This window comes from Phyllobates terribilis, unplaced genomic scaffold (genome assembly GCF_046119375.1).
Source record: "Phyllobates terribilis strain yellow unplaced genomic scaffold, ASM4611937v1 Scaffold_5__5_contigs__length_657084704, whole genome shotgun sequence".
In the NCBI taxonomy this organism is placed as follows: Eukaryota; Metazoa; Chordata; class Amphibia; order Anura; family Dendrobatidae; genus Phyllobates; species Phyllobates terribilis.
Window position 1 is genome coordinate 174,368,213 of NW_027362765.1, and position 24,040 is coordinate 174,392,252.

Consider the following 24,040-nt stretch of genomic DNA (forward strand, 5'->3'; position numbering starts at 1 on the left):
TTACTTCAATTTCATTTGTATTACTGCACCATTACAGCCATGTCTTTACATTACAAAATCGTGCTGACAGGTTCTCTTTGAGTCCCCATTTTTGTACATTTGATTCTGCTAGTGGTCTAATGCCTGTCAACATAATGGTCAACACAAGAAATGCTACTTTTTTCCCATTAAGCAGTGTCCTATTATGTAAGATAAACAAAAACTTTGCACATTTGGGATCCTCACATCTGCAACAACCCATCTGAATCTAACGCTAACTGAATAGAGGTGGGATCTGCATCTAAGGCTATGTTCACACATCCAGTAGCAATCCATTGACAAAAAAAGTTGTGCAGACACAACTTTTTTGTCCCGTTGAAAAAAAATGATTTCAACTGGATCCTGTTTTTTAACATTGAAGTCTATGGAATAGAGATCCATTAAACAGCCATCCGTTTTGCTCCCATTTGAAAAGAATCAGTTTTTTGCTTACTGGATCAGTTTCATATGAACCATTACTTGAAAGTTAATATGTCCACTAGTACCATATATGATAAATATTTATTTTTACATCTCCAGTAAGCAAAAACAGGTCCTTTTCAAATGAGATAACAATGGAAGGCTATATAACGGATCCGTTTTCCATACACTTCAATGTTAAAAAAACGGATCCAGTTGAAATCAGTTTTTTTCAAGCAGACAAAAAACTGATCCAACAGCAAAGGATGATTACTGGACATGTGAACATAGCCTAGTAGACATTATAGACATTTCATCAATGCCTGAGATAAGAATTCCCCTTTGTCTCCCAGACCTTACCTCATCTAGAATTGTACTCCCTTGCAAAGCACAGGCTGTCATTTCTTTACCTAGGGGAGGGCTGTTTGTTTGGTTACTCATAAGGGTGCTTTCACATTGTGTTTCTGCTCCCGTTCGGTACACTCCCGAAAATGATGCACGTCACAGCACATGTTCACTCTGCCGTCACCATTACAGTCTGTGGCCCTGTCCGTGCATACGTCCGAACCCCGTTTTGCTGGGGATTCAGACGTGAACTCTGATAGGGGACACCGAACGGGTGCAGAAACGCAATGTGAAAGTACCCTTAGGATATGTGCACACAACATCTTTTTCAGGTGCATTCCGTCTGCACTGAAAACCCGCCTCTAGAAATGATCATAGTGCACAGCAATGTAAAAACGACACTGCTGTGCGTGTTTTTAGTCTTTTAACTGCTTCAGGGTTCAGAAACGCAGTTAAAATAAGCAACCTGTTTATTCTTATCTATTATAATGTAAAACACAAAGAAAAGATTCCGCCAGCAACATCTCCTCAGGAAAAATACCGCTCGTAGTTTCCTGAAACGGCTTTGCCTAGAGAACCTCGGCAGCTCCGCCGGTGGAACAGAGATGTCGTGTGCACATAGCCTCAAGCTGGGATCATGCATGCAGTTTGTGCTGCAGATTTTAGCCAAAGGTAAAAATTGTTCCAGAAGGAAAGAGAAGAAGTCTCCTTTTTATATTTTCAGGGTTTGCTTTAACCCAATTCTGGTTTTGACTCAAAAAAACTGGCAGAAATTGCACTTGTAGTCAACCCGCATCCAAAGCTTTGGGGTTCTATGGTAAGTTCATGTCTTTATCAGGGCTGTGGAGTCGGCATAAAATGGACCGACTACAACTCCTAGAATATATAATAAATTGGGTACAGTAGTTCAATGCAGTTTGTGGGGAATATTTTTTCATAAGAATTTGGGAAAGTTATGAAATGTCCTATAAATGTCTGTCCTATTCCTGATCTAAGGGTCTAGACTTTTAGCTGAGATGAATCTGTGCTACTGTACAATTATCACTTAAAGGGGTATTCCTATCTCCAAGATCCTATCCCAATATGTAGTAGGTGTAGTAATGATAATAATATTAGCAAATACCTCCAATTAGAAATGTAGTATAGTTTTTCTGATTTGCTACGTCGCTTTCCTCACGTGCAGGCATTGTAGGACCTTAGGAATCCATGGTTATGACCACTGATACAGTGACCGTTAGTTAGCTAGTTCCTAGTGGTCGTAGCCATGGATACTTAAGGTTCTGCAATGCCCTGCACATGAGGAAAGAGACGTAGCGAAACAGAAAAACTATACTACATTTCTAATTGGAGATATTTGCTAATATTATTATTATTACACCTACTACATATTGGGATAGGATCTTGGAGATGGGAATACCCCTTTAAGCATGAGCCATGTATGAGGGAGTCGGTGGCATGGAAATTGAGGAGTCGGAGGTTTGGCTTACCGACTCCACAGCCCTGGAACTTACTATAATACTTTAATTACAATTTGACTTTGATTTCATAATGAAGTTCTTCTTCGTTTTTTTCGAGAGGGGCCCAGAATCCCCTTCCCTCCCGTGTCAGCATGTGATAAATAGTGTTGGATATCAGGCACAAATAATTGTAATAATCTAAGCCAGTTTCTCTGCATGTGTTGGAGAAGAGGGCTGGCCTTGCTAGTGAGCTAGCCTGATAGCCAGCCCCCACATGCTGCTCTCTGAGGGATGGTAGGAGGCGCCTGACATCAGTGCTAATTTAAGTTGTATATTAGTAAGATCAATTATTTTCTACTTGCAAAACATCCCCATAACTTTCATGTCTCCAGACATCTCCTTTAACAAATATTGATTCTACTGGATTGTCTCCAAACATGCCATTCTGTATACAGGACTGTAAAATCCCTGCCACCTTGCAGCCAGTGTACATAGAAATCCCAGGGTTTTTTGTTTTATTAATGTTCAACATGTTCTGCATATTTAAATGGTAAACCAATTATAATCTCCTACTAGTGTTCCTTAAAGAAAAATTTGGTGTAGAGGACCTGTCATCACGTCTAAAGTAGCCAGTTTTTGCTCTCATATTATTCCCGCTGTTCCCCTGAGTGTTCCGTTTTTCTATTTTGTTTTTAAATCCACCATACGGTTCCAGAGATATGCCCCCTTTACATAGTACTAAGTTTTATGTTCTTTACAAGTGGGAGGTGCTCACAGGAAATACTGCAGAGTAGCTTAGACACCCCCAGAGAACCCTGTAAGCCACTCCCCTTTGTAAAGACCATAACAATTGACACTGAATAAAAAGGCCTATATCTCTGCAACCATAGGGTGGATTTTAAGAAAAACACAAACCGATGTACTCGAGGAGACAGTGGGAATAGAATAAGAACAAACACTGAACACTTTTGACCTGCTGACAGGTCCTCTTTAAATGAGGGTCAAGTCCCTATTTTTTGCCTTGTGTGATTTCTACAGTTTTTTGTAAACTTCTTTCTTTTACAGATCTACTTTCGTACTTCAGCAGGAGATGTCCAAGCAGTGATGTTGCAGGAGTCTGCTCCTCAGCCATGCACCATGGGAGGCACAGGTTCATTATCAACACTATCTGTTACTCCCACTAAGAAGAATGTTAATCGCAAAGAGCGGTCCTTAGCCAAAATTGCCCCAGCAGGGAGCGTCATTAACCTGAATACAGCACAGCTTTCAGCCACTGCCCAAGGCATCCAGACTATCAGTATTAATGGCGTCCCAGTGCAAGGAGTACCTGTTACCATCACCAATGCTGCAGGTGTATATCCCAATGTGAATATGTAGCCAAGCAAAAAGCTAAGCTACTGCCCTTGCCTCCCGAACATTTAACACATTAATACAATTTGCTTGATTATCCTTCTATTAAATGAATCAACACACCCTTGTGTTTGTGTATCCAATCAGGGCAGCAGCAAATCAGTGTGCAGAACGTGTCCAGTAATAACGTTGCCATCAGTGGCCTCAGCCCTTCCCAGATACAGCTACAGATGGAACAGGCCTTGTCTGGGGATCTACAGCCAGGAGAGAAGAGGAGGAGGGTGGCCTGTACTTGTCCAAACTGCAAGGACGGGGAGAAGGGGTGAGAGTGTTCACTAAGTGCAGATGAAGTTGTGTGAGGCTAGTTAAATAAGGGGCACGGGTGGGAAGGGGTTGACGGAGGGATTATTGTGCTGAGGAGAGACACTCTCTCCCTCTCAGCAGGTGGGGCCCCCCTGGCAGGAAGAGGCACGTGTGTCACATCCCTGAATGCGGGAGAACGTTTCGCAAGACTTCACTCTTGAGAGCCCACGTTCGGCTGCACACCGGGGAGAGGCCATTCGTGTGCAACTGGGGATTCTGTACAAAAAGGTTCACCCGCAGCGATGAGCTGCAAAGGCACGCACGCACTCACACAGGTGTGTGGCGCATGTATGCACGCATGCACGTGTAAGGCACTCTGTCCCACATGTATGACATGTATACTGATTTTACTCTGCTGTCCCTGCACAGGTGACAAGCGCTTTGAATGCCCTCACTGTCAGAAGAGGTTCACACGCAGCGACCATGTCAGCAAGCACTTCAAGACACACCTCGCGCCAAAGAAGCTGTAATGCAAGTGGAAACCAACTTAACTCTGTGGGAACCTAAAAATGATGCCATTGTGTTCTAAGTTGGAACTTCTCCAGATACGTTTGGGCTACCCTGAATCATTGTCCTGTGTGTAGGACTCCAAGCCCAATCACGCTAGTAGTAATCGTCACCACTCTGTAGAAGTCATCATACTGCTGGTGTGTCCCCAGCAAGCAAATGGTAGAGTTTTCAAGACCACCTAGAGTTCTGTACTGAGAACAAGGTGTCCACGTCTGGACTACACATCCGCTTTGTGTATCTCAGCACTTTTCAGCATAGGATTTACTATTGCTGTTGGAACATGAAGGATTTTGCTGGGGGGAGAGCCTGCATACATTACCTGACCCCATGCTGTTGGGCTTGGCCGAACATTCCCATGTTTGCACTGCTCTCTCCCTATAGGAAGGTGCCTTAATATCTCCCCTCTTCCAATATTCTTAAGTGTAAGAGCTTCAATTATAGTTGCGCTAGTCTTGCATTCATACCTGTTGCCAGGACAGGAATTTCCACAGCTTTCCATAGTATAGAGCCAGTGTATTTTCTTCTATTTATACCAGAAAATCATTGTTCCTTTCTCGTCACAGTCTCTATGACGTATGTTGTATTTGCATTTTTAGCGATCAACCAGATAAATAATTTAAATAAAAGAGGGGATTTAACATGATCACATTATATAACGGGTGCAAGCTTCGACAACGTCTTTATTTTTCCCTTAAGTCCTTGTCATGAACAGAAAATATATATATAACTCACTGACACATGAATGTTCCTTTCTAATTGAAATGTGCAGTTTTACCCCTTAGTAATTGCTGAGTACTACTTTGTTTCTTAAAGTGAACCTATCATGGAGTTTATTTTTGGCTAATTGTTACAAAACTATTATATTTGAGGTCCAGACACCATTTCCCTTCTCCTCTTTAGCCGCAGAGCTGCCGTAATCCTGATGCTTAACTCTTGTTTAGGCTAAATAAAGTAAGAATGCTTTAAATGCAATCCATGGTGGAGTGTTCCTTATCTCTATTACACAGGGATGTGAATGTAAGGCAGTAGTCCAAAAATCTGAGTAGTATCAGACAAGTTTAAAGCAACACTCCAGGCAAAATGAACCTGTTATGCCTAGTACGCGGCCTGACTGGGGGTGTACTTATTATCTTTGAAGCCCTATGTCAGACTCCTTACCTCCTTAGTCCTGAACGAAGTGGAACAATCATATTTAGTCGGGGGTAATCCCTTCTTGTTATGTTCACAAGTAGCAGAAATTTCTAAGCCAGTCTCATGCTTACATAGGGACTGCAGAAATCCAAACAAATGCTGCCAAAATGAAGTATGTCAGGAAATGAGCGGCAGCCTGGGTTCAGAGTTCACCAACGTGATCTTCTCATGTGCAACTATGAAAGAAAAAGGTTTTGATTGATTTTCCTTTCAAACAGAATAATTTGCTTTTTACAGAGATATGTTCTTCTCAAGTCCAGGGATCATAGCTGTTCATAACACTAAAAGGTTGGCATAGGGGTAATGTAGGGGGCTGGCTGGCAGTTTGTATATATAATGGCAAAAGCCATGCAATTTTATTTATTTTTTTTGTACGGGTCGTGGTTACAGGTAGACAAAATCTTATAAAAAATAAATAATATATCACTAAAAATGTATCCACAGTTATACTAGTGATCAAATTCCAAGAAGGATGATTTTGGAGTGATCCAGGAGAGTTTAAGAGTGATTTTTTTTCCCCCGCCACCCCCAGCTCCACCCCCAAGACTGACTACATTTCTCAAGTATAGTCACCCTAAGGCCAGGAGTGGAACAATTAAAGAAAATGTATAATAACGTGTGCATCACTTCTGCATTTTTCACCCACTACTTGTTTTGGCTTACAAATCGAGGTAAAATACTGAACATGTGAACGTGGCCTAAGGCTACGTTCCCCACAATCGGCTTTTGATGTTGCAGATTTTCTGCACCTATTAAGTAAAATAGGTCACTTGTGTTTTTTTCTAAAATGCTCTCCAAAAACTCATTGTAGGAACGGAGCCTTACTGCTGCCCTCCATTTGGCTTTCACTGACTCTTCTGCATTCCTTTCCTCCCGTTACCAAGATGCCACTACAGTGGCAGGTCCAAACCACATCTCTGCTTTTTCTGTGCTATACCATAGGAAAGGTAGGGAGGAGTGGTTTAGATTTACGATTGAAATCCCCATGCCACTACAGCTGCCATCTTGGAACCAGGAGGAAATAAGAACCAAACGAAGGGCAGCAGGTAGGGTGAGTATACATGAGATATATTTCACTCTTCAGTCCCAGGGTGGAGGGTTGCTTTTGACATTTATGCTGAAATTGTTTATGTCTGCAGATTTCACAATACAGATTTCGCCATACATTATAAAATGGATCTTAGACCTGATGAGCCTGGTGTATATACTTTGTAAACACCAGAGAAAGGCTGTATAATCCAAATATTATAATGAGTGTTTATGAGCCAAACTAAAGAGTGAGAGCCCTCAGGAGCTGTCAGTCGGCATCATGGGGGATATTGGGTTTACATTCGCAAAAGTATTTTAGAGCCATTCTGACACAGACTTCCAAAGCAAGTACGTCAGTCTAGTCAGGTCTGGTTTTCGTTTAATGAAAAAAAAAAAAAACACAATGGTCACAGAAATAACTTGAATCTGACAAAAGTAATAATAAATTAAAAATATATGAAAATGAACAAATGAAAGTCAGACATTGCTTTTCAACCCTGCTTCCACAGAATTTAAAAAAAAAAATGAAACTCATAAAATAGGCCTGGACAGAAATGATGGTACCCCTGAAAATAATGTGACAAAAGGGACATGTTAAATCAAGTTGTGTCCACTAATTAGCATCACAGGTGTCTACACAATCTTGTAATCAGTCAGTGGGCCTGTATATAGGGCTACAGATACTCACTGGTGCTGTTTAGTGACATGGTGTGTACCACACTCAACATGGACCAGAGGAAGCAAAGGAAAGAGTTGTCTCAGGAGATTAGAAAGAAAATTATAGACAAGCATGTTAAAGGTAAAGGTTAGAAGACCATCTCCAAGCAGCTTGATGTTCCTGTGACTACAGTTGCACATATTATTCAGAAATTTAAGATCCATGGGACTGTAGCCAACCTCCCTGGACGTGGCCACAGGAGGAAAATTGATGACAAATGAAAGAGACTGATAATACGAATGGTAACAAAAGAGCCCAGGAAAACTTCTAAAGCGATTAAAGGCGAACTTCAAGCTCAAGGAAAATCAGTGTCAGATCGCACCATCCGTCATTGTTTGATCCAAAGTGGACTTCATGGGAGACGACCAAGGAGAAAACCATTGTTGAAAAAAAAAAATCTTAAAGCCAGACTGGAATTTGCCAAACTACATGTTGACGAGCCATAAAGCTTCTGGGAGAATGTCCTATGGACAGATGAGGCAAAAATGGAAGTTTTTGGCAAGGCACATCAGCTCTATGTTCACAGACGGAAAAATGAAGCATATCAAGAACACTGTCCCTACTGTGAAACATGGAGGAGGCTCTGTCATGTTCTGGGGCTGCTTAGCTGCATCTGGCACAGGGTGTCCTGAATCTGTGCAGGGTACAATGAAATCTCAAGACTATCAAGGAGAGAAATGTGCTGCCCAGTATCAGAAAGCTTGTTCTCGGTCGCAGGTCATGGGTCTTGCAACTGGATAATGACCCAAAACACACAGCTAAAAACACCCAAGAATGGCTAAGAGGAAAACATTGGACTATTCTGAAGTGGCCTTCTATGAGCCCTGACCTAAATCCTATTGAGCATCTTTAGAGCATCCTAAGAGCTGAAACATGCCGTCTGGAAAAGGCAACCTTCAAACACGAGACAACTGGAGCAGTTTGCTCATGAGGAGTGGGCCAAAATACCTGTCGAGAGGTGCAGAAGTCTCATTGACAGTTACAGGAATTGTTTGATTGCAGTGATTGCCTCAAAAGGTTGTCTAACAAAATATTAAGTTAAGAGTACCATCATTTCTGTCAGGCCTATTTCATGAGTTTAATTTTTTTTTAAATTCTGTGGAATCAGGGTTGAAAAGCAATGTCTGACTTTCATATGTTCATTTTCATAGATTTTTAATTTATTATTACTGTTGTCAGATTCAAGTTATTTTTGTGACCATTGTGGGTTTTTCTGTCATTAAACGAGGGTTACCAACAATTTTGACCACGTGTGTATGTAATAATGTTTGCAGTTTGTATTGTAAAATCTAGTGACCAATCCAATTGCAGTGTCTTTTTTGCTGCATAAAATGGACAAGGTGTCACTTTGTGCCAAATTCTTTTGTTATACTAAATGCAATTATGTAGCCATTATAGTCAAACTTACAAATCAACCAATTTTATTTGTGTTAAATTTACAGACATCAAAGGAACATGCATATTAATGCCTCCAGTCAGTTTGTGTCACCTCTGGTCACTGCAGCAAAGGTTGCTTTGGATACCTTTATAATGTCCTTTATCAGGTAGTTTAAAACAGCGTTTTACAATTGGTTGTCTGATCATCTGTAACTTTGTCCTGTGGCACGTCCTCTGTGATTAATCTCTCTGTGGCCTTTGTTCCAGTGACTGTTGCCTTATCATTGGCAGACTGTAGCCTCTGAGCTGCTGGTTTGGATATAGGTTTGGGGCAGTGTTTAGTGCCTCCTTCAGTCCAGTCGATACGTATGGACATCTTTTTCACGGCCCTTCGAGATGTGCCACATTTACTGTTTATAACTGCATTGAAGTTACAGCCACGGCCACAAGCTCTTGTTACATAGGCTGGAAAAGAAAGAAGGAGAATATAAAAGTACATTTAGCAATGATCTAACAGATTTAAATGTACTTTGTGAAGTTGTGTGTTTTATGTTACCGCATTGGATCCAGTTAGATTTTTTCAGAAGCTTAGAAATGTAAAAGCTGAAAAAGACAAACCCACACCCCACCCCAAAAAAAGGATGTATTGTCCCGTTTTGTTTTTCTCCAATACATGTTGAACCTCTTAAAGACCAGATTTTCTGTTTTTTTCGTCCTTTTTATTTTCCAAGAACCATAACTTTTTTAGTTTTGTCGACAGTCCTATGAGAGCTTGTTTTCTTGTTGGGACAATTGGTCTTGAATGAGCCTATTCATTTTATCTTATGTACTATTAAAAAAATGGAAAGAGTTTAGCTTTTGATACATAGTTTTAAAAAAAAATATTTTGATAGATCGGTATTTTTATGGCTTTGACCATACCAATTTTTTTTTATGTATTTTTGAACTAGGAAAAAGGGGATTAAACGTTTTTTTGAGTAATTTCTAAACTTATTATTATTTATCTTTTAGCCCCCTTGAACGTAAACCAATATTACAGTATACAGTGAAATTACGGTTCTATGATGGGCTGGATTTCAAATCAAGACAAAGATGGCACTGACGCAGCCTTCAGTAAGTTCCTGTCTGCCATGGTGACCCTTCAGTTACCCGTGACCGTGTGCGGATTGCAGCTGGTGCATGCGCACATCATCAGACAATATATTTATTCAGTGATCACTGCTGTTTAATTAAATGCTGCTGACAATCAGAGCAAGCTTTGGCATCTGCCCGGTATAGAACAAGTGCAATTCCTCAGCCCACTCCATACACGACCTGTGGCGAAAATATACAGCACAGGCTAAGTGTGCCAGACCAACAAAAGGCAAATTGTCACCGTACTTTTAGACATCATCACCAATCACAAATTTATAAATTATGTTGTCTCACCCCTGAAAAAAAAATCACTTTAGAGTGCTGGCCACTAGGCGTCTTTCGGTCTACCTTGCTGACTTTTGTCAAGTTTTATCCCTCTCTAGCTGTTGAGACAGATTACAGGTAATGGGGGCAGATCTTCATCTATGCTCCTGCTCTCCTGTCTGTTAGGCCACGGCCCCACTACCAGTATTTGGTCAGTATCCGTATTTTTTCTCAGGAGTGGGAGCCAAAACCAGGTGAGAAACAATCAGAGAAAAGGTATAATTGAAACAAGTCACCAATTCTGCATTTATCACCCACTCCTGAGAAAAAATACTGACCAAATACTGATAGTGGGCCCGTGGCCTTACACTACATATAGACATAACAGAGTGGTGGGCTTTCAAGTGGGAGCAGGCAAAGACAGACGCAAGCCTGCTAAGAAATGAAGAAAATGAAGTTCCTACACCTGTAGTGCTGGCAGAATACTGAAGAGGATCCACTAGTTAAATAGAGATGGCGAGTTAAAAAAGCAAGAAAATGTGGACAGTTCCTGGACATGTTAGAATAGAGTATGTATAAAAAGATTTTGAGGGGATGAAGGTAGGAAGACCATGTTGTTTTGTAGGTTTTGTGTGAAAGGGCTGGTATGCTGTAACAGTCATAATCAACTGTGTATATGCAAGTATTTAACCGACCATACACAGTTCAAGATAGCTCAGTAAATAGCAAACAAATGTACAGTGTTTCACAACTTTAAATACTAAAATAACTACTAAATAATTGCAGAGGACCTCTTTAACATGCGGGGGGCCCCTCACCTTTGATAGCAGTTACCACTGTATCGGGCAAACGTAGGGGTTTTTCCATGGTGGTATTATTATGTGCAATCCGCTGTCCTGTGGCAGAAGATCGCGCCAGGGTCTCCCTAGAGAAGAAGTAATCCAGTAGACGCCGGGTCATTAGCTTGGGTTTATCTGGTGGAATGAGAGAGAGGTCCTCTAGCTGCTGGTATGTGATATACACGCCAGATGCTGGCACCAGCTCCAGTTTAGGACGTCCATTACTCTAAACATAGAGAAGACACAAATTAAACTCCCACATTATACTTATAAGAATACATAATTTGGTACGTTTGCAGACCAAGGAGCTAGAGAGTGGGGCTTTACAAATTATATATATATATATATATACACCTCTATTGGCGAAGCCCATGCTGGAGTCCCGTCTGGCAATATTTCTTGTAAAGGTTCCTCCCATAACACACAAGATTCAGGTATTGTGTTCTCTCCACCATCATCCATCTTCATCCAGTATTGGAAGCCACTTGTCACCCCGGTGACCCGCAGCATGCCATCTGCAGGGGTGCTGGTCACTTCATTTGGTGGATTTGAATGGTCAGGCTCTGGTGTTTGTGGTGGAATAGGGGATGCCACTCTTTCTGCTGAGGGAAGCTTGCTTTCACTCAACTGAACAGGGGTAGATGAAGCTCGAGGAGGGGAGGGCTAGAAAAAAGACCATTTTTAAACTGTACCATGTAACAGAGATCTGTCACCAGATTTCACAATACAAACTGTATACGTTCTTAAATAGTTCTATTGGACATGAGGGTGGTGTACTTACTTTGAAAACCCATGTACGAATGGCTGCATCATCCTCTTTTAAATGTAAACTCATTCTCAACCCACTTAGCCTGATTGGCAATTTCTCATTTTATGATCAGATAAGCTTTCAAAAATCTCTGAACAACCATTTTAATGTTGGTATTCAAAGTACTTACCCTAGACCGGATGAGGCTGGTGTAAGCATTTTTAATATTGATGTTAAAATGGCTGCATGATCCTTTTTGAAAGATTTCCTGTCTCATCATAACCTGATCAATCAGGCTAGGTGGGCAAAAAAAGATTTAAAAAGATTATACAGCCTAAATATGATTTAAAAAAAAAATAATAATAATAATAATAATAATTACACCAGCCTTTATCTAGTAACAGATCCACTTTAACTGGAATGGCAACTTGGATTTGAGAATTTTAAATACCTGTGATTCTGAATTTGTCTCCAGAAATCCTGCCAAGTTTTTCAAGAAGGAGACATTGCAGTCACTGACCACTGAAAAGTAAACAAATATGTGTTTTTCAATATCTGAATTCTTTTCCAAGCCAAATAAAGGATTAATATGAAGGAAAATCCTATGTTTTTTTTATTTTAGGAGCAGTGGTTTGTACCCTAGTTCTGCTATTCTCTCTGTGAGTCTGCACTTAACAGCTGTAACGACCATTTTTGTTAGAATCTGCATTACATCTCAGAGACCTGGACCCCACGTTAGCACAGCGAGTTGAACTGGGTTCATGACATAATTCCCATATAATTCTATAGCACTTCAATTTTCATTTTAACTTAACCCCAGAAGCCCCAGTGTTCTGACCCTCAAATGGATGGTAAAATGAAGCCTAAATAAGGACACCATAATAATTTTTTACAATTTTCAGGTTTCCCCCCTGCAATTGAGTAAAAGTTGTCTGTGTTAATCGTGTAATAGTACCTTTTTGTTACTTGAATTGAAACACAAAGGAAACACCCATGTAACCCAAGTGCTAGAAGTGTAAATTCTCCTCCTTATACCACATTAAAGGAGTTGTCCTGCCTTAGGATACAAGTCTGTAGTCACTATACGACTGCAGACTTGTTAATCCTCACATTGTGCGTACTACGCGCTGTGAGGATTCTCAAACACCGTGAGTGAGCGGTCATGTGAGCACAAGTATGCAATTTGAATACTTTCAGCAACATTCCGACTAGACGTGTCCAGCCTGGCTCAATACACTTGCACTGAGCGAGGCCGTGCACATCTAGTTGGCATGTTACCGCATACTTGTGGTCACTCCATCGCCACTAGAGGATCTTTACAGCACATGTGATGTGAGGATTCACAAGTCTGCAGTCACGTTGAGTGACTGCCGACTTGTAGCCTAAAGGCGGACAACTCGTTTAAGACATGGTGGAGTTAATGCACATTTTGTGTAGAATAGCAACAAGGTTCAGCTCAATACACATGAATGAGATTTTCACACATACTCTCCATTGACTAATCAACACAAGACAATTAACATTTTTGGGGAAATTCAAATTCATAGATTACCCTACAATACAGTTTTATTTGCTCTTTTCCATTAATAGAGCAACTACACTTTTTTCTTGTCATACATCAACAGTATCAGTGAAGCTATAATCCATCTTCAGTGAGGGATCAAATTACAGCTGCTGCCTAGAGAAAGCTATGGAGAGGAGAAAAGGGCAGAGCACCAAAAAGAAGCTGCTGTGGCTCCTAGTGCCTTAAGGCTGCAGGATACAAGTCATATGTATGGGTATGACCTCACGTACACACACAGGACAACTTACTCTAAAAAGGTGGTTATACTTTAAGGAGTATGAAATAAATTCATATATTTGCTGATTTTAAAGACCTCTCACCCACAGACTGACCATCTGGTCCCATGAGACGATCACCTTCTTTTATTGCACAGATTCCTCTACGAGACAAGGCATCATTCTGCTCCTCCAATGTCTGAACATGCCTTCTTAGTTCTTGATTCTCTTTCTCCAGTTCTTGGATTCTCCATTCCTGCACTTCAGCAGCTTCATCTCGAGAAGTCAAAATTTGATGCAGTTCTGCAATCTGTGCCTCAAGCTCCCGCGCTAACTCTGAATATAGCACAGTAACCCGGCTTCCTGACCGTGCACTCCAGTGGTGTCCACTAGGACCTTGGAGACATCCTGCGTCTCTGTTTGAAAGACTCCGATCATGCTCATTAGTTCTTTGAACGTCATGTAAAGTGGTAGTGTGGTGCCAAGGAATTGTGGTCGAGCACAGAGGTCCATTCAAGGTTCTCTGACGTTTCCTGGTGGAAAAGTCCTCTTCGGATTTGTGCAATATTGATGAAGACAAACATCTAGAACATCCAGACAGAAGCATTATTACGGTCAAAGGCAACATCTCTAAGATCTACCACATTTTATCTTTTCCATTTACCTGCCTGTGTGTGCAGCTCCATCTTGCAGACCCTGTGTAGGCACATTATTGAGCGTGCTGTCTGACTCTTCTTGCCTGTGTTCAGGTTCTTCACAACGGTTCATCTGTTTTATCTTGAGTGGTCTTCGCAAAGATACACTTTAGTGACCTGAAACAGACAGATGGGAAATGAAAGCTGTGATCATATGAAGAAGACAGCCTTGGAAAATGATGTTTGCTACTGACCAATACATGGTTCAAAGAGGAAAAATAAAAATCGCATCTGTAAAAAAGGTTGTTTCATGAATTATTTGGATTCCACATGCTGTTAAAGGGAACCTGTTAGGTCTGGATTCCCTATTCGTGATGAGCGAGCATGCTCGTTTAACCCTTTAACTGAGCAGGCTTGGGTGCTTACCGAGTATCTTCGGCGTGCTCGTATATTATGTTCGAGTCCCTGCGTCTGCATGATTTACGGCTGTAAGACAGGCAATCCTCACATGTGTTGAGGCTGCCTAACAGCCATAAATCATGCAGACACAGGGACTCGAACATAATATACAAGCACGCCGAAGATACTCGGTAAGCACCCGAGCATGCTTCTCCCCACAGATGCCGCCTCTTGATTGATGGCAGAGACATGCTCTTCTACACGGCATCACGTTTGGCCTCCACTGTCATCAAAAAGCAAAGTCTGCTCTGGCAGGTTCAAGTGGCCCAACAAAACCGTTGAGCAGAGTGCTGTTTAAATGTAAACCTAGCCTAAATCTGTTTATAATTATTACAATCCCCCAATGTATATCTCACATGCACAAATCAGCCAAAATGGCCACCACTAAGGTTTGGTTCAAGAGCTAGCACTCTTACACTATATGCACTATTACAGGCAGATTCCATAAAAAACAGCACCCCATAAAATGCACAGCAATGTCAAAAGGGCATTGCTGTGCACACATTCCATCTTGCGTCACATCTTTTAGCAACTTCAGAGTTCTGGAAACCCTGAAGTGGTTAAAAGAAGTGACATGCTCATCCTTAAGGCATATAGTTGAAAAAAAAAATACATGTGGCAAAGCTGCCTTAAAAATGACACAAAGGGTATGTGCACACGATCTGAAGCCGCTGCGTGTTATGCAGCGTCAAACCCGCAGCGACCAGATGTTACAGCATAGTGGATGGGAGTTCTAGAAATCCCATGTCCACTATGCGTCTCTGTGCACCTGCGGATCACCCGCGGAAACTGACTTGCGGCGTGTCTTCTCAGACTGCAGCATTTCAATTTCTTTTGTGGGTCCGCATGTGGCTTTCCCCATAGACCTATCCTCTATGATTAAAGTCCGTAGGTGAAAAAAAAAAAATGGTGCCGCCTATATGCATAATGAGTGGAAGCCGTGCGGCTATGCCGGAAAGTCGGGGGCTAAAGCCAGCTCTGGACAGTGAGCACTTACCCTAAAGACGCCAAAGAAAGTACTTTGGGAAAAACACCGCCGGTTTTCCCTGATCTGTCTTCTGTATCAAAAATAAGGCGGGTGTGACAGCGTCTAAAAGATGCTGTGTGCACTTAAACTTAGGGCTCTTTCACACGTCAGTATCTCCAGTACGAGTGGTGACAGTTTCCACAGGTACTGGAGAGACTGACACAAGCAGACCCATTCAAATGAATGGGTCTGTGCACATCTCAGTGTGTTTTCACGGACCGTGGGTCTGTGTGCTCCACACGGAGACAAGTCAGTTTTTTTGTGGATACATGGTAAGCAAAACATACCACACCCGTGTGTCATGTACCTGCGCCTGGGAATCAATGCTACAGTTAGCACTGTTCCCAAGTGCCGGTGCTGAACACTGCCCTCATCATAGTTCCCTGCTGGTGCTGCGTTCAACACCAGCAGGGACAATGATGAGGGTAGCAGCTTCGGAGCGGCTCATTCTCCCAGGCTCCTCGGCAGCAGTCGTGTGGATTACAGAGGGGGACACCTAGGAGAGGGGAGTACATGGATTTTATTACTTTATTCTTATTTTTACACAGGTGGACACTGGGAACAGACACCACTACCCTCATCATTGTCCCTGCTGGTGCTGATCGCAGCGCCGGCAGGGAACCATCATGAGAGCAGCGTTCCGCACCGGCGTCTGGGAACAGCGCTAACTGTACCGCTGATTCCCAGGTGTCTGTCCGTTTGATCCTAATGCGGCACACGGGACACTGATATCTCCGGTAACAATTTTTCCGGTACAGGAGATATACGGACGTGTGAAACCGGCCTTAGGCTGGTTTCACTCATGAGTTCGTGCTGGAGCCATTTTTGGTCCGTTTTTACAATCCATGTTATAACTCGTATCATGATATTAGGGCTATCCATTACTTTTCACAAGGCCACTTACTTGCAGTGGCAAGTTTGAACCGCAACACAAATTAAAGTAGGACCTGTCTCTGTATTTTGTTTTTGCACCCCCACAAAAAAAAGGAAGTGTGAAAAGGCAAATTCATTGTAATGGGTCCATGATCTCTCTGTAAAAATAACAGCGCAAGTACAAGAAAAATGACGCGTGAAAGAGCCTGAACTGAAGCCTTCCTGTAAGGGCTCTTTTATACATCAGATTTTTAGTGCGTGCCAGTTGTTATTTTGACAGATAGATCATGAGCCCATTACAATCAATAAGTGTTTTCATGTCTATTTTGGAGGACCGATTATACGGAAAAAAACGGAGACGTGCCAATGCAAGTCAATGGCTGAAAAAAAAAAAAAAACAGCACACTTATGTCATCGGAAAGCTGTCCGTATTTTACTGTTTTATGGGTGTGAGAAGAATTTTGTTTCATGCAATAAGAGAAAAATTTATGCAACAAGAACTGCAAAAACTGACACATGGACCAAGAACGGGTCTAGCACACAGAAAAAAAACAGACATATGAGAACATAAAGACGTCTGAAATCGGCCGTCCTACCTCTCACTTCTTTCCACACAATCAAACTTAGCACATGGATTCGTTTAAGAACTCAAGACAGAACTTAAGAAATGTAGTTTAATATGATGAAAACAGCCACAATGCTAAATTAATACAAAAAGAAGAAAACAAATGGAAAAGTGCAAACACGTCCCTTAAAATAGAACATAAACCAGAAATGTAACACTCACATCTCGTGTATGGGACCCCATGCCTGGGGGAGGCCGAAACCAGGACAAACCTTCAATTCAATTGATCCACAAGAAAGGACTGACATCCAATTTTTTAAGCTGCATTTCCACTGACAGATAATGGTGAACAAGCTTTTTTAAAAACGATCGTTTGACAATTATGAATCGGTGTAAACAGGCTGCCGGTCACCCGATAAACGAGCAAAATGATAGTTCATCGAGTGAAATCATCTTTTTGCACAGCACAAAAAAAAAAAAAAATCATTCTTGGCAGTGTATCATCCTGTGTAAGCAGGACTTACACTGACGAGAACAATGCAGCCTATGTGCACTAAGCATCTAGTGCCACCGCTTGGTCCATATAAATGGACTTTTAGGGTCCAATTTACACTGAGAAATTTATGGTTCTCAGCATCGTCCTATGACGGCTCGCACTGCCTAGAACTATGGCAGCCTATGCGCACTGAGTGATCTACTATACAGTGTTTATCTATTGCAGATTGATCAGTGTAGCATTTTCTTTGGTCTTCCCGTGTAAACAGGCTATTAAACAACCACTGATCAGGAAAAGCTCACTGATTGGTGGCCGTTTAGTGCCAGTTGGTCTGTATACGGACCCTTATACACATTTTAAGACCAGGTCTTTTTGTGTTCATCTCCATCCTGTGATGTCCCCTCCTGGCCTGGGTCCGGATAATTGCATGTGTTGATGCCGTCCTCATCAGCTCGGGGTTCTGACGCAATTCCCAGGCCCAATGTGAGAAAACAAACAGTTCACAGGGATCATTCTAAAATAATAAACCCTGTTACTTACAAGTATGTTGCATTGTCACCGACACCAAGCAGGCCCAGACTGCAGATATTATCCACTACTAAAGGCTATCAGCAGTCACGATACCATCAGAGGAGAGAACTACAAGACTCAGCACATCCAGGCTCCAGATATCAGTTGTTATAGGATATCAGCAGTCAGCATTGTACAAGAAAAGTGAACAACAAGTCTCAGCATGCCCAGGCTCTAACTATTATCAGTTATTTTAGGATATCAGTATTCACAATTCCATAAGGAGAGAACTACAAGTTACAGCATGCCCAGACTCCGTTATTATCAGTTATAGCATATCGGCAATCAGTACAGTCGTCTTAGTATAGGAGAACTACAAGTCCAAGCATGTCTGACCTACATGTTTTATCTATTCCTATGGGACATCAGCAGTCAGTACAGTTAGGATAGTAGCGGAGAGAGCTAGAAGTCCCAGCATGTCTGGGCTGCAGATATTACCCAGTATTATGGTGTAACAGCAGTAGCAGCAGTCAGTATAGTATCTGCGGTGAGAACTACAAGTCTCATCATTTCTGAGCTGAGGATATTATCAGCAGTCGGTATAGTTAGAAGAGAGAACTAGAAGTCCTAGCATGTCTGAGCTACAGATATTATCCATCATTATGGGATATCAGTTATCAGCAGTCAGTATAGTATCTGTGGAGAGAACTAGAAGTCCCAGCATGTCTGAGCTACAGATATTATCCATTATTATGGGATATCAGTTATCAGCAGTCAGTATAGTATCTGCGGAGAGAACTAGAAGTCCCAGCATGTCTTGGCTACAGATATTACCCAGTATTATGGGATATCAGCAGTCAGTATAGTATTTGCGATGAGAACTATAAGTCTCAGCATTTCTGAGCTGAGGGTATTATCAGCAGTCATATAGTTAGGAGGACTACAGGTCCCAGCATGTTCCGGCTGCAGATATTATAGTAAAGGCTAAGTCACCCCTTCTTCTGCAGACACAGCTGGGCTTCTGTCACCAGGGGCGGGTACAGGCTGCTGCGACCCCACTGCTGACAGCACAGCCCTCACTACATATGGCGGCGGATGTGCGGACCCCCTCTCCTCTATCCTGCCCTGTGTGCACGGCTCATTACCTGACATCACTGGGAAGTTTAGTAGCGCGGCCATTCCTGTCCTTCTCCAGCGCTGACTCCTCACGTGACTGATCACATGACCGTGACATCACGCAGGTCCTTTCTCCTACTGGAGCCTAGCATGTTAGTGTGTCGTGGGCTCCTGGCATCTACCTGTGTATCACTCACTGTCCGGGCAGTCAGCGGCAGAGCTGGAAGTGACATCATGGATCTCGGGGCCATGCGGAAGAGTTACCGAGGTGATAACGAGGTAAAAGGTCGTGACCCGGGCTGGTGACATCAGCATAAGATTAGGAGGTGTCTGAGGCAACCTGTGGATCCCCGGCTGTTGTGGAACTACAGGTCCCAGCAGAGCTAGTACGCTGGTAGCCTCTGTGAGCCACAACTAGGGAAGAACCACGAGATAACTCATGTCTCCGAATAACGTGGACAAATGAAGATTGTCATTTTGTCCAGGACATACAATATGAATAAAGTTTGTTATCTTACTGCAGGCTGGAAATGAAAGCTGCACCTTGATTGGTTGCCATGGGCAACTCTCTGGTAGGTTGCATGTAGTTTGTGTGGTCCTCATGGGTGGAGCTGGTCCTCCAGTGCTCTGGAGACCAGCGGTGCCTGCACTTATCCCCACACTACTGACTGAGCGTCAGCAGCATATTAAAGGGGCCGTCCAGCTTTGGGAACTTTTTTTTTTTTACTTAAAGAGGACAGATGAAAGGTGGCCAGTTTTCGCTCTTATTTTATTCCTGTTGCACCACTTACTTTTGCAGTTTTTGATTTTTTTTTTTGTAAATCCACCATACAGTCCCAGAGATATGGGCCTTTTAAATTAAAGGGGTATTCCCATCTCCAAGATCCTATCCCAATATGTAGTAGGTGAAATAATAATATTAGTAACTACCTCCAATTAGAAATGTAGTATAGTTCTGATTTTCTATGTCGCTTACCCCATGTGCAGGCATTGCAGTAGCTTAGGTATCCATGGTTACAACCACTCATATAGTGACAGTTGTTAGTGGTCGTAACCATGGATATCTAAGCTACTGCACATAGGGTAAGTGACATAGCAAATCAGAAGAACTATACTACATTTCTAATTGGAGCCATTTGCTAATATTATTATTATTATTACACCTACTACATATTGGGATAGGATTTTGGAGATGGGAATACCCCTTTTCTGAGAGGACGTGGCTCACAGGATTCTTTAGGGTCATGTGTTTAGGCTGCTTTGCATTCTTACCTTGTGAGCATAAATCATCTGAGAGGAGCTCAGAAAACGAAAGTTAAAAGAATAACAAACTATCCCATGACTGCGGCTGACTGACAGAGTCTCAGTTAACTCATTCTGCAACCTGCCATACTCTCTAAGACTTATTTTAAGGCGGCAACTGATAAATCAGTGACTGCTGTCCCCTGACTCTGTGTATCTTATGTGATACAGCAGTCTCAGTGTGTCCTATGTGATGTAGATAGCAGTCTCAGTGTGTCCTACGTGATGTATACAGCAGTCTCAGTGTGTCCTACGTAATGTATACAGCAGTCTCAGTGTATCCTATGTGATGTATATAGCAGTCTCAGTGTATCCTATGTGATGTACAGTAGATAGCAGTCTCAGTGTATCTTATGTGATGTATACAGCAGAGACTCAGTGTATCCTGTGTCATGAATATAGCAGAGACGCAGTGTATCCTATGTGAGGTATACAGCAGAATGTCAGTGTGATGAATCATCAGACTGTCTCCCTGCCTTCTGTTTGTGATTGGTTTCTTCCTGTCAGCTCTTACATGCAGGTTGCAGGGAAGCAGCAATGGCAAGGTTTGCTTTGTTGCTGCTATAGGATTTTAACTTTTTTTGTGTGTTACAAACTGCTAAAGATAAAATGGCTGTATAGACTTTATTTTCTTTTTTAGCCAGATTACACCCACACCTTAGTTACTCATGGCCTTCACTATCCATTTTAAACAGAGCAGGCACAACCAAACTATCCCAAACTATTTTTTGGCAAGACCGCTTCAATGGGCACACCTTTAAGTATTACATTGCTTTTATCTACAAAAACCTAATTTTCTCAATGCTTTTTGTTTTTACTTTTTTTCTACATGTTGAAAACATTTCCTGTTTCTCAGATAAGACTCATTTATTAGCACCTTCCTGCTGCAGCTAATTTTCATATTTTTGCCCTTTTGTTCTTTCCTCAGAATACTACAGGATACACTGTGCTGGATACTATCATAGCCAGAGTATTATAACTGTAGCTAATCATTGTATCCCCAGGAGGGATTTCCTAGGTAATAATGTCACCCTGTAATTCAGGGAAGGTGAGGAAATGATCTATCCAATCAGTAGAGCATCTACCAGAGCTGTGGTCAGACTGGAGATCACACGACACAGGGGCCTATAGTGAAAGGATGGATGCAACAGAACTCGGCTTGAACCAATTTAGAATTCACAAAACTTGTACTGAGGATACGAAAACGTAGAGATATTAAAGCTACATATATAGATATCAATTGTTTAAATGATAATTAAACCAAGCTATAAAATATTAACCATAACACATTACATGTACCAAATAAAATGTTGGATTACTACTTTAATAGGGAAGGGATGGATGATGATTGACTGATGAACAGCCATTCTTATGACATAGACAAAAAAACATTGTTTGTGGGGAAATTTGGAATTTTTTGTTCCTTTTCCAGTACATTGAATGTTAAGATGAATGAGTCACTTGGTACTACAACCCTTCCTGAGAAAAACAAGCCCTGATACGACTGTATTAACGGAAAGATACAAAGATTAGGGTTCTTGGAGAAGGGGAAGAAAAACACAAAAGTGCAAAAAAAAAAAAAAAATCACCATTTTTAAGGGGTTAAAATAGCCCAATTAAAAGAACAGAAATAAAAGACTGTGTGGAGGAGCCCTAAGGCTAGGTGCACATGACGTCTTTTTGAAAAAGTGCCCCATAAATGAACATAGTGCACAGCAACATCAAAATGACATTACTGTGCACATCTTCTGTCACTTCTTTTAACCGCTTCACTTCTGGGATTGGAAACCTAGAAGTGGGCAGATGAAGTGACATACTCATTCTTTGGGCAGCTTCCGCTCGGTAGATGTCCGCTTCCTATACTTTACAGTATAGTGTACAGTGGCGAGGCTTCTGTAAGAACGACAGCAAAACAGCCAACAAAACCGCTTCAGAAAAATGATCGCCAATGTTGTCCAGAAGTGGCATCGCCTGGGAAAATTGCCGGCTGTGATGACCTCTAAAAGACGCTGTGTGCACATAGCCTAATCGAGCTCTCCATGAAGCTCCGTCTATGAACACGTATGTTAATAGCTTCTGCATCTATATAGCTTTCTGGCTGCCAGCAGAGGGCGCAGTATGGGAATGTAAGGCAGGTAAGTGATAGCCTGCTAGATACAGGTTTCTTACCACCAGCAGAGGGCGCAGCATTTTAAAGTCAAACTTTAAATCTGAGACTATGTTCACACTATAGTTTGGACATTCTTTTTTTGTGTTCCGTTTCGAGAATCAGACACGTCCAAAAACTGGTGCAAGCAGAAGAAAATAATCCCAATAATTATTATGGGGTCCATCTGGCTTCTGATATAAGTGCATCATGCAGAACTTTTTCTGCTTTCCTAAGAACTGACACGTAACAGAACCCAGACTGACCCCATTATAATCAGTGGAGCCCCTCTGCTTCCGTTTGCACCAGTTATAAAACGGATCAGGTTTGGACATTAATTCTTTTTGTCTGTTCCTCCGATGAAACAGATTCCCTGTACAGAAGTGTGAGTGCACCCATAGGCTGCTGGAGTGGCTATATGGGCACAGGCACATTGTTATAGTATTCACACCATAGAAGTGACACCGTGCTCTTCCCTTGGTTTCGCACATTGTGTTGTCACTGGCTTCTGGGGTTTCTGTTCTGAATTCTAGACCTGGTACAAATTATGTAGTCATTTACATGTCAGAAGAAGACATGGGGGGGGGGTTCATAACCAGGGCTCCTATGACTCCGTTTTGTCCAAAAACAGCACCACACTTGACTATATATTACAGTATCAATGGTATTCATTCCCTTCAATAGCGCTGAGCTGTAATACCAGACACAACCTATGAAAAAGTGTGGCAATGTTTTTATATTCTTGTGTACACCAGTATAAAGGATTAAAGCACTTTAAAAAAAGGCTGCGTGGATGGAAGAAAGTGTCTTGCGGAGAGATGGTTAGATGGGGGTTCTTTTATTTGGACAACGTGTTTCAGCGCCGCACCGGTGTCTTTTTCAAGTCGCAAAAAAACATCCAAACAGAAGAAACCTTATCAAACCGTCTCGCAGCAAGAGACTTTCTTCCATCCAGGCAGCCTATTTTTAAAGGGTGCTTTCACACTGCGCTGTGTTCTACATTCATTGGTTCCGTCGGGGCTTACAGCTGAACCCCTCCCAAAATGGGATTGGGGCGTATGCACCGACATGGCCATTGAGTATAATGGTGCCAACAGAGTCAATGTGTGCTCTGTCGTGTATCATTTTCGGGTGTATACGCCTACTAGAGACGTACACTCAGGCGCAGGCTACTACGTCTGGGTGTCCACCACCAGTAGGTGTATACACCCGAAAATGATACACGACAGAGCACACATTGTTGGCACCATTATAGTCAATGAGCGCATACGCCCCAATCCTGTTTTGCTGGGGGCTCGGCCGTAGTCCCCAAGGCGACCAACAAACATGGTGAGAAATGCATTGTGTAAGCATCCTTATCCTTTTCACT

General features: G+C 42.0%; 3 protein-coding genes across 10 annotated transcripts in view; 2 read left to right on the forward strand and 1 right to left on the reverse strand.

Moving 5' to 3' along the window:
- Positions 1 to 7,126, forward strand: part of SP2 (Sp2 transcription factor) — a 23,909-nt gene extending 16,783 nt beyond the window's left edge. For 2 of the 5 annotated variants that reach the window (XM_073683493.1, XM_073683495.1), the window contains exons 5-8: positions 3,306 to 3,591; positions 3,738 to 3,912; positions 4,032 to 4,228; positions 4,323 to 7,123. In XM_073683493.1, coding sequence (XP_073539594.1) covers positions 3,306 to 3,591; positions 3,738 to 3,912; positions 4,032 to 4,228; positions 4,323 to 4,423 — 759 coding nt within the window. In that variant the 3' untranslated portion in view covers positions 4,424 to 7,123. Of the gene's footprint in view, positions 1 to 3,305; positions 3,592 to 3,737; positions 3,913 to 4,031; positions 4,229 to 4,322 lie in introns of all 5 variants that reach the window. The other 3 variants (XM_073683496.1, XM_073683498.1, XM_073683497.1) reach the window with 3 other exon arrangements.
- Positions 5,189 to 19,482, reverse strand: LOC141272598 (uncharacterized). 4 transcript variants are annotated; one of them, XM_073683500.1, is made up of 8 exons: positions 19,253 to 19,482; positions 14,207 to 14,354; positions 13,648 to 14,126; positions 12,215 to 12,285; positions 11,370 to 11,678; positions 10,995 to 11,241; positions 8,925 to 9,243; positions 5,189 to 5,830 (listed from the first exon to the last, which is right to left on the reverse strand). In XM_073683500.1, the coding sequence occupies exons 2-7, from the start codon at positions 14,308 to 14,310 to the stop codon at positions 8,951 to 8,953; spliced, it is 1,503 nt and encodes a 500-aa protein (XP_073539601.1). In that variant the 5' UTR covers positions 14,311 to 14,354; positions 19,253 to 19,482; the 3' UTR covers positions 5,189 to 5,830; positions 8,925 to 8,950. The 4 variants fall into 4 exon arrangements, with proteins under 4 accessions (XP_073539601.1, XP_073539603.1, XP_073539602.1 ...); XM_073683502.1 differs by lacking the exon at positions 5,189 to 5,830 and having other exon boundaries at positions 8,806 to 9,243; positions 13,684 to 14,126; XM_073683501.1 differs by lacking the exon at positions 5,189 to 5,830 and having other exon boundaries at positions 8,806 to 9,243; positions 13,660 to 14,126.
- PNPO (pyridoxamine 5'-phosphate oxidase) overlaps positions 19,314 to 24,040 on the forward strand; it is a 60,637-nt gene continuing 55,910 nt past the window's right edge. The window contains exon 1 of the mRNA XM_073683503.1: positions 19,314 to 19,502. Coding sequence (XP_073539604.1) covers positions 19,329 to 19,502 — 174 coding nt within the window. The 5' untranslated portion in view covers positions 19,314 to 19,328. The remainder of the gene's footprint in view (positions 19,503 to 24,040) is intronic.